The following is a 13737-nucleotide window of genomic DNA, read 5'->3' on the forward strand; positions in this document are numbered from 1 at the left end:
TCCACTGCTCTTTCCACCTCTGATCTTTGCTCAGGAGGTGCCTCAGAAGCAGATGGCTCTCCCTGTAGGAAGGAACTGGACCCCTTGGTAATGTGAGGGCAGTGTGCAGTGAGTAGTGAGAAACCGGAAGCGAGGCACTGAGCCTGAGGAAAACCAGAGGATGGTTAAGTACACATGCCCAAACATGGTGGAAGAGCTAATGAAGTGAGTTAATGAAGAGAGTCTTAGTTATCATTAAAAAGCTCTGCTTGGTTGGATTGTCCAGGCCAGTTTTGTTGTTATTGTTTTATTTTGTTTTTGTTTTTGATTTTTCAAACTACTGTGCTGACAAATATTTGGGGAATCTTGTTAAAATGAAGATTCGGGCAGTAGGTCTGGGGCGGAGACCTGAGATCCTCCATTTTTAATAAGCTCCCAGGATGCCCCAACTTCTGGCTCTGGGATGACTCTTTGAGTGTTGAGGATCTAATTAAATACTCAGAAAAAGTGCTTTGTCCACATGACTTAAAGGAACAGAAGGCAGTAGGCCTGCCCCTCCAGGGCCTTCCCTGTGTGTCATGAGAACCCCACAAAGGAGCGAGCCCACAGCAAAGGTGTTTCTTACATTCTGAACGACAGAAAGAAACATGTGATGAGTTGAGTCTCCTTGATGAAGGGCATGTGTGAGGCCCTGGGTTTGATTCTCAGCACCGCATGTAAATAAATGAAAAACTAAATAAATAAATAAATGTCCATCAACAACAAAAAAAAAAAAAAAAAAAAAAAAAAAAACTTAAAAAAATAAATAAATAAGAAAGGGAACCAGCATCTTTCATCCTGACATGGTGGCAGTAAAAATAGCCATTGTGAAAAACAGATTCTAATGTTGGCTAGCCTGCTGGCCTGCACACACACACACAAACACACACACACACACACACACACACACACACAGTGTGGGCTGAAGTGCTGTACTTTTTTTTTCCTGATTCAGATGGATTGTCTCTCCTCTCCTCTGTGACAAGAGATAATCCATCTGATCATCTTCTGATCCACCAGAGAACACAGTTCAGAATCTGTGTCTGGTTTGAGGACCAATCATGGTACTTCACCCTATCAAAGGAGCGTGGATTGTTTTTGTCACATTTATCTCCAAACAGAAGAGTATTTTGTTAGTATAACAAAATATATAAATGTGACGATTATAAAAGTTCCTCTTTAATGATTAGTCCAGCCCTGGTATCTTTGCCTAATCATTAGCTGATCTTCTCATGAACTCCTGTGTCATTTCCCCTTAGTGTCACTTCATCAGACAAGATATCCTGACTCTTAATGATTTTTTAAAAATGATTTTTGGTTGTAGATGGACACAATATCTTCATTTATTTTTATGTGGTCCTGAGGATCAAACCCAGTGCCTGGCACGTGGGAGGCAAGCGCTTACCACTAGGGCACAGCCCCAGCCCACTCTTAATGATTTTTAAGGCCACTTTCCTTATCATAGTGATCTCTCTCTGCTTTTTTTTTCTTTTTTTTTTACAGAGAAACTCCTGCTGGGGTGACTGAACTCTGATCTTGGCATAGAACCATGGCAATGGTAAGTCATGGACCCTCCCTGGTGCCAGGTACAGACAGGTACAGGATATGTATTCAAAGGACTGTTGGTTTAAGCAAAGTGTTTGCTCAACAGAGATAAGGGAGGAGGGCATGAAAAGGCAGTCCCTTTCTTTTCTTTCTTTTTTTTTTTTTTTTAACACCATTTTAATCTTTTTCAGGGACAGTGAGTAACTTGACCCTGAAAATTTATTCAAAAACATAATCCTTTGAATCCTTTTGAATATAGAAATGAGGAATAGAGACATGAGTTAAAGTTTTCTCTCTGCAGAAGTACTGCATGATCAATTTAGACCAGTTAGGCAAAAGAAAAAGGGAAAGTAAGAGGTAACTACTATGAACATTTTGGTGTGGGCCCATCATTTCAGGCTAATCCCGAGGGGTGTTTTTTAGCTATGTGTGTTGCTCGTCTGCCTCCTGCTTTCAACTGTGATCAGGCTCCTTGGGACTTGGTTATCTGATCTATGGGACAGGCATGACATTGGATCCCTTTGAGGGTTCTGTGAAGTTCAGTGCTAATGTGGAAGCTGAGCCTTTTGGCTACAAACATGGCTCTACCTAAGGCTGGCCATCTGCTTTTCTATCCAAAGTAGGTTTCTGAACAGGCAGGTGGTTTTGATCCCTGGTCTTCTGGGAAGAATTAATAGAAGTAGCAACTAATACCTGGAGAAGAACTGAAGATCCTGCCAGCTCTAGATGACTTTTTTTTAGGAAGATGGATATGTAAACTATCCTGAACATATGGGAATATACTCTTAAAATATGTTTTTTGCATTTGACATTCCAGAATTTTCTTCATGATCCCTGACAAAGGCTTGTTCATGTTTGCCCCAAATCACTTATGCTTTAATTTAAAATCCATTTCTTGTTGCTTGATTCTCTCTGGACATGAAGAACATTTATTCAGAAATGTTTATGGTGGGGGTTCTTTCTGTGTGCTGAATGTGGTACTAGAATCTGGGAATTCAACATTAATGGACACTATTTCTATCTTCAACAAGCTCACAGCTTTCTGCTACATGAAGACTATAACCCAGTGAATTTTTGGTGAACTCTAAAGTCTTACCTCAATTGTTCCCTCTTTCCTTTAGAACCTGCCTTTCCATCATGACTAACATTTTGCTGGTCAGATAAAGGTCATTTTTAAAAGAAAAGAAAATCACATGATACAGCCACAATATTGAAATTTCCAACTATTTTCCATCATTTCATTTTAGACCTTACTCATAAGTAAAATGATTTTTAAGTAGTAGTAATAAGAGTATAAATAACATTTTTGGAATTCTGGGGTTTCTCCACTTAATATAGGAAAATGTTTAAAATAAAATGATAAGTAGAATACAAAAGTTATGTATTCATTCCAGTCTTTCCCTAATCTCTTGTTAACATTTATTTATATAAAATTTTTAGCATATTACAAATGTTTACTCTAATACCAGGTGAAAATTATTTACTTGAAACTATGAGTGTTTAGTTTTGCTAATTCTTTTCTTTTGTTTGTTTTGAATTTTCTAATTCTCTACAATGACCATATGTCTTTTTTGTGTTTTCATTTTTATTTTTTGTAGTATTGGCTATTAAACCCAGGGGTGCTCTACCACTGAAATACATACATCCCCAACCTTTTTTATTTTTAATTTGAGACAAGGTCTTGCTAAGTTGTCCTGGATGGCCTTACACATGCCATCCTCCTGCCTCAGCCTCCGGAGTCCCTGGGATAAACAGGCATGTCCCAGTGCTCCTGGCTGGCTGACCATATGTTTTAAAAGCCATTGTGGTCATGCATTATAAATGATTTTCATAAGGTATAAGCTGTTTATAGTGAAATGCATAGACTTTGAGGTTGCTGGTAGTCTTGACCAGCGTGTACACCCATGTAACACACTCCTCCATCAAGACAGTGCCTTTTGTCCTCCAAGAAGCTCCTCCATGCCCTTCCAGGTCAGTCCCCCTCTGCCCTCCACTCCATCCCAGAAACACAACCACTGTTATGACTGTTAGCTCCAGAGATTAGGCTTGCCTTTTCTAAAACATTCCGTAAGTGGAATTAAAGTACACGAACTCTTGTTTTTGACTTTTCTCTGAGCATTATATTATTTTTAACTCATCCATCTATCCATATGGATCGTAGTTTATTCCTCCTTTCCTTTTTATTGCTCATTAGTATTCCACTGTGTGGTACGCTAATCTTTCTTATGTACTGTTTTCCTTATTAATAAAATAGCAATGATACTTCATTGATTATGGTATAGCACCTCTTTCTTCCTGCCAGTACTGGGGATTGAACCCAAGGGTGCCCTACCACTGAGCTCCATCCCCAGCCCTTTTTATTTTTGAGAAAAAGTTTAAGTTGTGATCCTCCTGTGGACTCAACCTCTCAAGTACCTGGGTTTGCAGGCATGCACCACTGCTTCTGGCTGGCATAGCACCTGTTTCTAGCTATTCGCTTCCATCATTCTTTTCTACATGCTCTTTGTTTCCTTTGCCTCCTTATTGCAATGAGCCTTCCTGGGATGGATGAAAACCCCATCTTGCCTGAAAGGTTAATGGTACATTGTGCCCTAGAATTTAATCAATTCAGATATTTAAGGACTAACAAGGAATGAATTTTCCTTTTTCCTGGGGAGAAAAGAGTCACTTAGAATGCTAACAGATAAACTAATCACCCTTGCAAGGCCCTCTATCCATTTGTCTTGTTAGATATTAATTTTAATACCATAATAGTGTATCTCAGCAATGCAGTTTGCTTTAAACTTGAATGCAGTGTTTGAGTATCATCCAAAATTTTTTCAATACTGGAACTGGAAAAGAACCTTGTGAAGTGTTACTCAGAAAGCTGCTTCAGGGCTGGAGATACAGCTCAGTGGTAGAGGTTTTGCCTAGCATGTGAGAGGCCCTCGATTCAACCCCCAGCACCACACACACACACACACACACACACACACACTCACACACACATGATCTCATGGAGGGACAAAGGCTGAGTTGGCCATGTTGGAATTTTCACAGCAAATCCTCAATTTGCTTATTATTACTGATATACAGTAGAAGAAAATAAGTAAGGTGCCTGTATTAGGTTCTGAGGGCTGCTGTAACAAAATACCATAAACTGGGTGGCTTAAAAATCATAGAAATTTATTGCCTTACAGTTTTGGAAGCCACAACTTCACAATCAAGGTGTCAGCATGGCCTCTGTTCTCTCTGAGACCTGTAGGGAAGTCCTTCCTCATTCTTCCGAGTTTATGGTGGTTTCCTGGTGATTTTAGGTGTTCCTTGACTCACAGCTGTGAAACTCCAATCTCTGCCTTTGTCATAATATTGCAGTTGCCCTATGTATCTCGCTCCACATGGCTATCTTCTTATGGATGCATCTTAACTATGTTTGCAATGACCCTATTTCCAAATAAAGTCACATTCTTCAGTACTGGGGATCAGGACTCCAACATGTCTTCTTAGGGGTACATTGAATTGATAACAGTGCCCAGCGAGGCTGATGTCATGGATGTCTACTTTCCTCTGTCAGCTGTATAGAGCGTAATGAGTGAGTGCTGGACATATCCAGGACATGAAAGGCTGACATTTCAACAGAGGAGGCCCGTGCCCTGTGGTACCTGGGGCCTTGGATGGGCTTGATGTGACCACAGTGGACCAGAGAGGTCCAGACAAAGACAGTCTAGTATATACAATTCAAATTTGGTTTGCTAGAGAACTACTGTAAGGGTATGAAAATCTTGTATTCCTTTAAATCCCATATTATGTCCTTAGATCCAATTAAATTATTAGAAAGCTTTAGCTCTAGTCTACACTGTTTTACCACATTGCACAAATGCTTGACCACAATGACAAATGTTTTGGCATTACCACATAGCTTACATTGAGGAATATTATAAGAAAAAGATGAAAGAATCTCATTATTGTATTTATTATGGCAATGTGGTTAAAACCATATTAAATGATGATGATGGTGATGATAGTCATCTCATTTCTTTTTGTTTTAATATTTGCTTTTTTCTGGGTTCTGTGCTAGTTAAGCACTTTCCTCAATTATCCTATTTCATTATTATAACAAACCTGTAAGTTGATTTATTCCCAAAATACAGGTGAGGAAAATGAAGGCCACATAGATAGAAAGAATTGATGACACGCCGAGCCCAGGTCTACCCCACAGCAGTGGCTCTGCTTCTTCCACTCGGCTTCTTGCTGCAGCAGGTGCTGACCACTCCACCACTCCTTCCATCTTTAGCCTCTGGATGACACACTCTCCTGGGTTTCCTTTGATCTCCAGGGCTGCTCCTTCTCAGTCATTCTTGATGGGTTCCCCTCTGCTGGATCTGTACTGTCAGAGAGACCCAGGCTTGTCCTAGGACCTGTCCTTATTCTTTATTTTCCCCTGGGATTATTTCATCAAATACCATCCACCTGCAGATGCAACCTAAATATATTACTTTAGACTTACCTTTACACTTGTCTTGTATAACCAACTATCTTTCTGACAATTCCATTTGGATGCTTAATGGACATCCCAAATTTAACATTTTGAAAATAGAACTTTCAAATCCCACCCCCCACTGGCACCCCCAAATCTGGTAGTCCTCCTCCAGCTTTCCCCATTGGGTAAGTGATACCACTCTCCACCCAGATGCTCAGAGAAAACGATTGAGAGTTATACTTGATTCTTTTCTTTCCTCACCTCCCACATCAGTCCATCAGCAAGTTCTGTCGCCTTTGCTCCAAAACATGTGCTGAATCTGCCTGTTTATTTCCATCTTAGCTATTTTACTCTAGTCTAGCAACACTTCCCACTTCCAATCTTGGCTCAGACTCTCAACTGGTCTCTGCATCTCCCTACAGCAGCCCGAGTGATCTTTTTAATGTGCAGATCAGATTTCTCCTTGCTTAAAACCTGGCCGTGGCTTCCTCCTACCCTTAGAATAAAATATAAACTCCTTACCAACTTGGAAGGTCTGCCTTACCCAGACCTGACTATTTCTCTGATTTTCTTTCCTTTTTTCATCTTTAACTTTTATTATGGAAAAGTTTAAACACATGGGAAAGTAAACTATTATGAGGACACGTTGGTATACCCATTAGTAATTATTAACTCATGATCAATTTGATGTCTTTTTTATCTATACTTACTTCCTCCTACCTGTGTTCTTTGGAAACGTATTTCCAATATCATTTCTTCTGTAAGTTATTTCAATTCTATAAGAGTAAACCTTTTAAAATTAAAATATAACCATAATGCCATTGTCTAAAAATATCAACTAATTCCTTAATTTCATTAAATATCAACTCAGTGTTCAAATTTCCAATTGTCTCATAAATCTCTCTCTTTTTTTCCTTTCTGATTGTCTGATTCAGGATCCAAAAAAAGGTTCACAAAATCATGATTATTTGTCTTTTTAATCTCTTAAACTACAGTCCCCTTCCATCTTTCTCGCTCTTTGCAATTTATTTGTTGAAGCAACTGAATTTTTTTTTTTTTTTTTTTTTTTTTTTTCAGTATTGGGGATCCAAGCCAGGGTCCTGTACATGCTAGGAAAGCACTCTACCTCTGAGATACAGCCACAGCCCTTAAATAATTTGTCCAGTAGTGTTTCTTAGTCTGGATTTTGCTGATTGCAGTTCTTTAGTATGTTTTAACATTTTCCTCTCCTTGCTATAATTTTTTTGGGGGGGCTCTGGAGGCTTGTTTGGGTCAGATTTGATCCACCTCCCCTTTGTGTGTGTGTGTGTGTGTGTGTGTGTGTGTGTACTGGGGATTGAACTCAGGGAACTTGACCACTGAGCCACATCCCCAGCCCTCTTTTGTATTTCATTTAGAGACAGGGTCTCACTGAGTTATTTAGTGCCTCACTTTTGCTAAGGTTGGCTTTGAACTCGCGATCCTCCTACCTTAGACTCTGGAGTCGCTGGGATCACAGGCGTGCCCCTCGGCAACCAGCTTTCCCCCCCCTTTTTCGAGGGGATGAGATTACTTTGCAGTTGATGGTATAAATTCTTGTACCACTCACCTCCATCCCACCAACTCAGCCACACTGGCCTCTGTTTCTTTCTTAGACGTGACTTCAAGCCTCAGGACCTTTGTGGTAGCTGTTTTCTCTACCTGTAACACTTTCCCTCCATCTTTGCATGGGCAGCTGCTTCGTGTCATTCAGCTCTCAGCTGAAGTGTCACTCTTTTGAGCAGCCCATCCAGGTCCTCTCTATCTGCTTTGTAGCACTTCTCACCACCAGGCACACACACATTGTGTGCTGGAGATTGAACCCAGAACCTCATGCGTGCTAGGCAAGTACTCTACTAACTAAGCTACATCCCCTGCCCACTTTATAGAATATTTATCTTTTGGCTTGTTTACTCTCTGCCTCCCCTTGAACTGGAACATTAGCTCCATGAGGGCAAGAGCCTCATCCCTCATGGTCACCGCTGTATCCTCGGTATACAATCTGGGCCATGGTAGGTGCTCAGCAACTACGTGCTGAATGAGATGCCTCCGGGTTGGCAAGATTCTGCCTCTCAGTCACATCATTCTCTGTGTACTCAGGCAACCAAAGGAGGTACCATCAAAGCTGCATCAGGATTCAACGCTGCTGAGGATGCCCAGACCCTGCGAAAGGCCATGAAAGGGCTGGGTAAGTGTCCTGCAGGAGGTGAATCCTCCCTTGTGTGTTGTACATGAGTGTCATATGGGAGGATGCCATGTGCATTGGCAACCAAGAGTAGGTCTCCCCTTAAGAAAACAGCGAGGCCTGGGGTGTAGCTCAGTGGTAGAGCACTTGCCTAGCATGTGCACGGCTCTGCATTCCATCCTCAACCCCACAAAAGAAAAACAGAAAGAGACACCATGGGAACAAGTTGACTTTTTACAACAATTTGGATGGGGGTGTGCATTAAATAATTCTCCACTTTAATACAGATTTTTAAATTTAATGCACTCATTATGGATTTCCCCAATTGTTTAAAGCTGCTTTGAGTTACATCATGAACTCTGTATAAAACTTTAGAAATGTATTTGTTTTCCAATAAGTGCTAGTATGTGTATAGTGCCATCGCTTTACAAAGACCACCACAAACATTATCCCATTGGATGGATGCAGCAACCCCGTGACTGGGTGCAAGCAACTCTCACAACTGTCATTTAGCCCAATTTTACAGATTTAAAACAGACACAGAGATGTAAGGAAAAAAAAAAAAAAAGTTTGTATTTTGTGGGACTTGGCAGGAAATTTAAATATGGAGGTGCCTTAAAAAAATCAAAGCTATTTTGAGAATTCAGACTTGGCCAACTGCAGGAAGGGTGGTGTCTTTCACAGAAATAGGAGGTGAGCAAGAGGTTAGGAACCTTCTTCCCTAGCTGAGAGTTCTAAGAGTTGTAAGAGAACTAAACTGTTAAAAAGATGAGGGGCCAGTTTGAAAATTAGCCCAAAGTCCCCTCGTAAAAGCTACTGCAAGCAACCGGCAAGAAAACTTAAACGTTTCCAACTTTAAGTTTGGGGAACAGATTGTATCATGGGAATTTGTCATTGGTTTTAAAAAGGGAACCACTGAAGATGGAGAAAGATAACTTGAATGAAATGAAAAACACAATTACAGGTTCTAAAGCGCAGTGAACGCAGTAGCAGCCTGTTTAAACTCTGAGAAACACCCCATCCGAGAAATTAAATACAAGATTGAATTGTTTCAAAAGGCAGAGAAAATGATAGAGAAAAACAGAAAAGGCAAAATCACAGAAGACAGAGAGCAGATCTGAAAGACATGAAAAGATTTCCAGAGGAGAAGAATAATTATCCCAGTGGATGTTTATTGAATATTTAGTAGATGCTGGGCTTTGTGCTAAGTTTTTCACTTATTTTATTTAGCATTTGCAGTGACCCCATGAGGGAAGTACTACAATCATTTACGTTTATAGATAAGGACAATAATGCTTAAAGAAGTTAACTATTTTGCTAATTAAAGAAGCCAAAATTTAAATTTCCATCTGTATTCCAATAAAATAGACAAATGCTCAAAACAAGAACCTTTTTTCTTGGTAAGCTGTCAGCCGCTGTCGGGGAAACTCTAGCAGAGGAACCCATTTTCCTATTCCTTTCTCAAATCCATCACCACCTTACCCCCAGGCACCGATGAAGATGCCATTATTGGAGTCCTTGCCTATCGCAACACGGCCCAGCGCCAGGAAATCAGAACAGCCTACAAGAGTAGCATCGGCAGGGTATGTCTCTCTGCTCTGTTTGGGTGACGGGGACTTGTCAGGCAGGGAAGCAGGACCTCTCCTGGAGGTATATGTCCAAAGTACCCTGTGTTTTAAAAGATGGATCCTTTATCTCATTTAAAGATATTCTTGGTAACAGTGGTTACTGGAGTCTGGGAAGTGTGTGGTGAAGACAGGGTTGAAGAGAGGATGGGTAGCTGGGAACAGCTGGAGAGGAGGAATAAATTCTAATGTTCTGTAGCACAGGAGGAGAACTATGGTTGGCAGAAATTAATTGACTATTTCAATCAAAGTCAAGAGATTTTTTAATGTTCTCCTGATCTGTTCATTATGCATTATATTCATAAATTGAAATGTCACACTGTACCTTGTATGTATTTATAATTACTATGTGTCAATTAAAAAAACTTAATATTGACTGGGTGCTCATGCCTGTAATCCCATCTACTCAAGTGGCTGAGGCAGGAGGATGGCAAGTTAGAGGCCAGCTTTGGTAACTTAACAAGACTGTCTTGAAATAAAAAATAAAAAGGACTAGGGATGTAGCTCAGTAGTAGAGCACCTGGGTTCAATTCCCAGCCCTGAAAAAATGTTTTTTCAAAAGAATTTTTTTAAAAAAGATTCTTGGTATTCTCCATCGTACTCATCAAGAAGTGATTTCAGGGAGCTGTTGAGTCAGACCTTAAGGCCAAGCTTGATCCTTTCAAAGTCCCCAACACAGAGTCTGGGGCTATGGCCCCAACCATTGCCCTTCTGAGCATCAGGCAAGGCTGCTTTCCTGGCCCTGCAGATGAAGACTCGCTAAAATGACTAAAATATTCAAATCTAGTGTGTTTTAAGTAGTCTCCTCTAGGACTTGGTGTCCTGACTCTTCTACATATATCTATTTGTAGAACATGTTCATTCCTTCAATGAATCTCAGTTGAGGGACAGCCTCTTAAACTCTAGAACAGGGTTTGATTAGCGTTCCTCTATGTGTATGTATGTATATGTCGTAGATTATGAATTGGGGGAGTGTTCACTCACCACATTTCCCCCTTTTGATTTGAATCCCACATCCCTCAGGAACTCTCTAGTCCTTGTTTTCCTTGACTCATTCACCGGAATCATTCTATCGTGATTCCCCCATCACTTTGGAACACCCACGAGGATGGTTATCAAGGAAACATCATCATCAGTGAGTGTCTCCAGACCTCAGAGTGGAGTGACTCTAGGGCAAGTTTGTCTTTCCTTAAGAGATTTCACATCCAGACAAACAGGCTGCTTCTCAAAGAAAGACATCTCACTGCTGGTGGGGGCAGGGCAGGCTCAGCTGCTCCCCACAGCAACTGCTTGCCAACTCTGGGCAACCCCGTAAGAATGGGGTGTCCATGATCAGAGTATCTCTAACTACTGGACATTTAAACCCTTCTCCGTTTCCAAAGAAATTGCATGAGCCCTAATAGGCACGAATGCGCACATGACAAGTGAACTTGAGACCTAAGTGGTGTTGCCTCACACATTTGGGTTGGCAGCCAAACTGATGGCAAGTTTGTTAAGATGACCAACATTAACAGATTGAGCACTAATTTATTTATTCATTTATTCAGTGTGTATGGAGGTAGCATAAAAATACCCACAAGAGATTTGCATAAAATGTGGTGCAACTGGGTTCGTGAGAATCAGAGAGCTGGATTTGAATAGCAACTCAGTGCCTCTTTGTCAGCTGACCTTGATCAGGTTCTTAAACTCCCTGGCCTGTTCTAGACAAATAAAAGTCTTTAGAATTTGGTTTAAACTGTCTTTAGAATTTGGTTCTTTCTGCAAATAATTACACTTCTTCTTAGAAAGCAAGCCTTAAGAAATAATCATAGATGATCACAAAGATACAACTCAGTATCTTTCGTATATAACAGTAGAAAAATAGAAACATGGAATGTGCATATGTAGAAATCTCTGCAGCTGTTAAAAATGTCAGGCAAATAGTGAGTTGGAAATATGTTCCTGATATATCCTTAAGTAAACAATGCATTTCAGTTAGTGTCTGAGTGTCTTCATGTCAGAGCCTCCTCACACATTTCCATTATTGAGGCCTTTTTAAGGTTGTGTGGATTAGAAATTAAAAATTACATTTTAAGATATATATAGTTAACTGATTAAAAATAATGAATGTATTACATGCTACTTTAACATTTTCACGAGAAAGAACTATTCAAAAAATGTGGTGAGAAGACGGTGTTAATTTAACATTTTGCAAATCTCCTTCACATCTGGCTTCATGAGATGGCTGGATTCTCAGATCTGCTTCTGCATTCGGTTTGTTGCAATGTGTGGTTTTGGTTGAGGCATATGGAGAAAATCTGGTCTGGTGCAGACAGGCAGGGGGGGTGAATGGGGAGTATTTGAATAGCCTTTGACGAAACTGTAGCTTTATAGATAGGTAATCATAAGAAAACTCCACTGTACACTCCTGAGAAAAGGGCAGCACAAAGGCAAATCATGTCGTGGTGTGATTGTGAAGATGGTTTTGACCTTGTGTGCCTCCTGGAAGGATCTTGGAGACCCCACACATCCAAGGCCACCCCTGGAGAATGGCTGGTTTGTTACTGCTGCAGCTAAGCAGGGCTGCTTTCTCTCATGGCAGGACCTAATGGACGACTTGAAGTCAGAACTGAGTGGCAAGTTCGAGCAGGTCATCTTGGGCATGATGACGCCCACCGTGCTGTATGACGTGCAGGAGCTCCGAAGGGCCATGAAGGTTTGTGCTCCTCCCCTCGTGCCCTCCGAGCTGTCAGTTCCAGCACCAACTCGCTACCTCGGGAAACTGGCAGAGCCCTTCTGAGAGTGGTAGAGCACTTGCCTCCCATGTGTGAGGCACTGGCTTCGATTCTCAGCACCACATATAAATAATAAATAAAATAAAGGTCAATCAACAACTAAAAAAAAAAAATTTATAAAAAAAAAAAAAATAACAAATCCTGTTGCGAAAGCCCAGAGGTTTGTCTTTATTCTCTGCAGGTTCGTAACTGTATTCCTTCTCTGTTTGGGACCCGACTTTTATATTTATTTTATTTTGTTTTATCTTAGTTTTTTAACTGATACAGAAAAATAAGAAAATAATACTTCAACCTCGTAAACTGGCTTATACTGCCCTCTCCTCTGGTTTTGTGTGTAGGGAGCTGGCACAGATGAGGGCTGCCTGATTGAGATCTTGGCCTCCCGGTCCCCGGAGGAGATCCGCCGCATCAACCAGACTTACCAGCAGCGTATGTAACATCCTTAGGTGGCCCTGGCTGATGTTTTACTGTGATTTGAGAAGGAGACCAGCAGTGAGAGGTTATCCAGGGATTAGACTCCCCTCTTTAACACACTGACCATGAGGGATCCAAACTGCTTTAAAGCAGACCCCTCTCTAGGCAAATGACTAGCTACTGGCATCCTTAAGACTTCTTAGGGAATGATGTCACTCTGCTTAGGCTACCCCAGTGCAGTGTTTTTGTGACCTGAAACATTGGAAACTTGTTCCTTATAACCAAGCAAAGAACCCAAGGTGGTTGTTCAAAATGCTGGCACCAGTCGGGTGTGGTGGCACATGCCTGTAATCCCAGGGACTCAGGAGGCTAAGGCAGGAGGATCACAAGTTCAAGATCAGCCTTAGCAAATTAGTGAGGTCCTGAGCAACTCAGTGAGACTCTGACTAAAAAATAAAAAGAGCTGGGAATGTGACTCAGTGGTAATGCCTCTGGGTTCAGTCCCCAGTACCAAAAAAAAAAAAAAATCTGACACCAGTGATTCCTAGCATTTCAAGCAATGGCCTAGAGGAGTTCGCTGACCCAATTTCTGATCTCCAGACTGGACTGTATGTCCTCCCTCCATCTCAGAATGCTGGCCACTTATTCCCCTCTAAGAAACCTCCAGGAGACAATATATGTATGAAAAGTCTTTTAAAA

The 13737-nt window shown here is 41.0% G+C and overlaps 1 protein-coding gene across 2 annotated transcripts in view; it reads left to right on the forward strand.

Moving 5' to 3' along the window:
• ANXA4 (annexin A4) overlaps window positions 1–13737 on the forward strand; it is a 59125-nt gene that overhangs the window by 33385 nt on the left and 12003 nt on the right. For both annotated transcript variants that reach the window (XM_079110873.1, XM_079110872.1), the window contains exons 2-6: window positions 1522–1576; window positions 8141–8228; window positions 9714–9808; window positions 12432–12545; window positions 12963–13053. In XM_079110873.1, coding sequence (XP_078966999.1) covers window positions 1568–1576; window positions 8141–8228; window positions 9714–9808; window positions 12432–12545; window positions 12963–13053 — 397 coding nt within the window. In that variant the 5' untranslated portion in view covers window positions 1522–1567. The remainder of the gene's footprint in view (window positions 1–1521; window positions 1577–8140; window positions 8229–9713; window positions 9809–12431; window positions 12546–12962; window positions 13054–13737) is intronic.

Source organism: Sciurus vulgaris (genome assembly GCF_902686455.1).
Source record: "Sciurus vulgaris genome assembly, chromosome: 14".
NCBI lineage: Eukaryota > Metazoa > Chordata > Mammalia > Rodentia > Sciuridae > Sciurus > Sciurus vulgaris.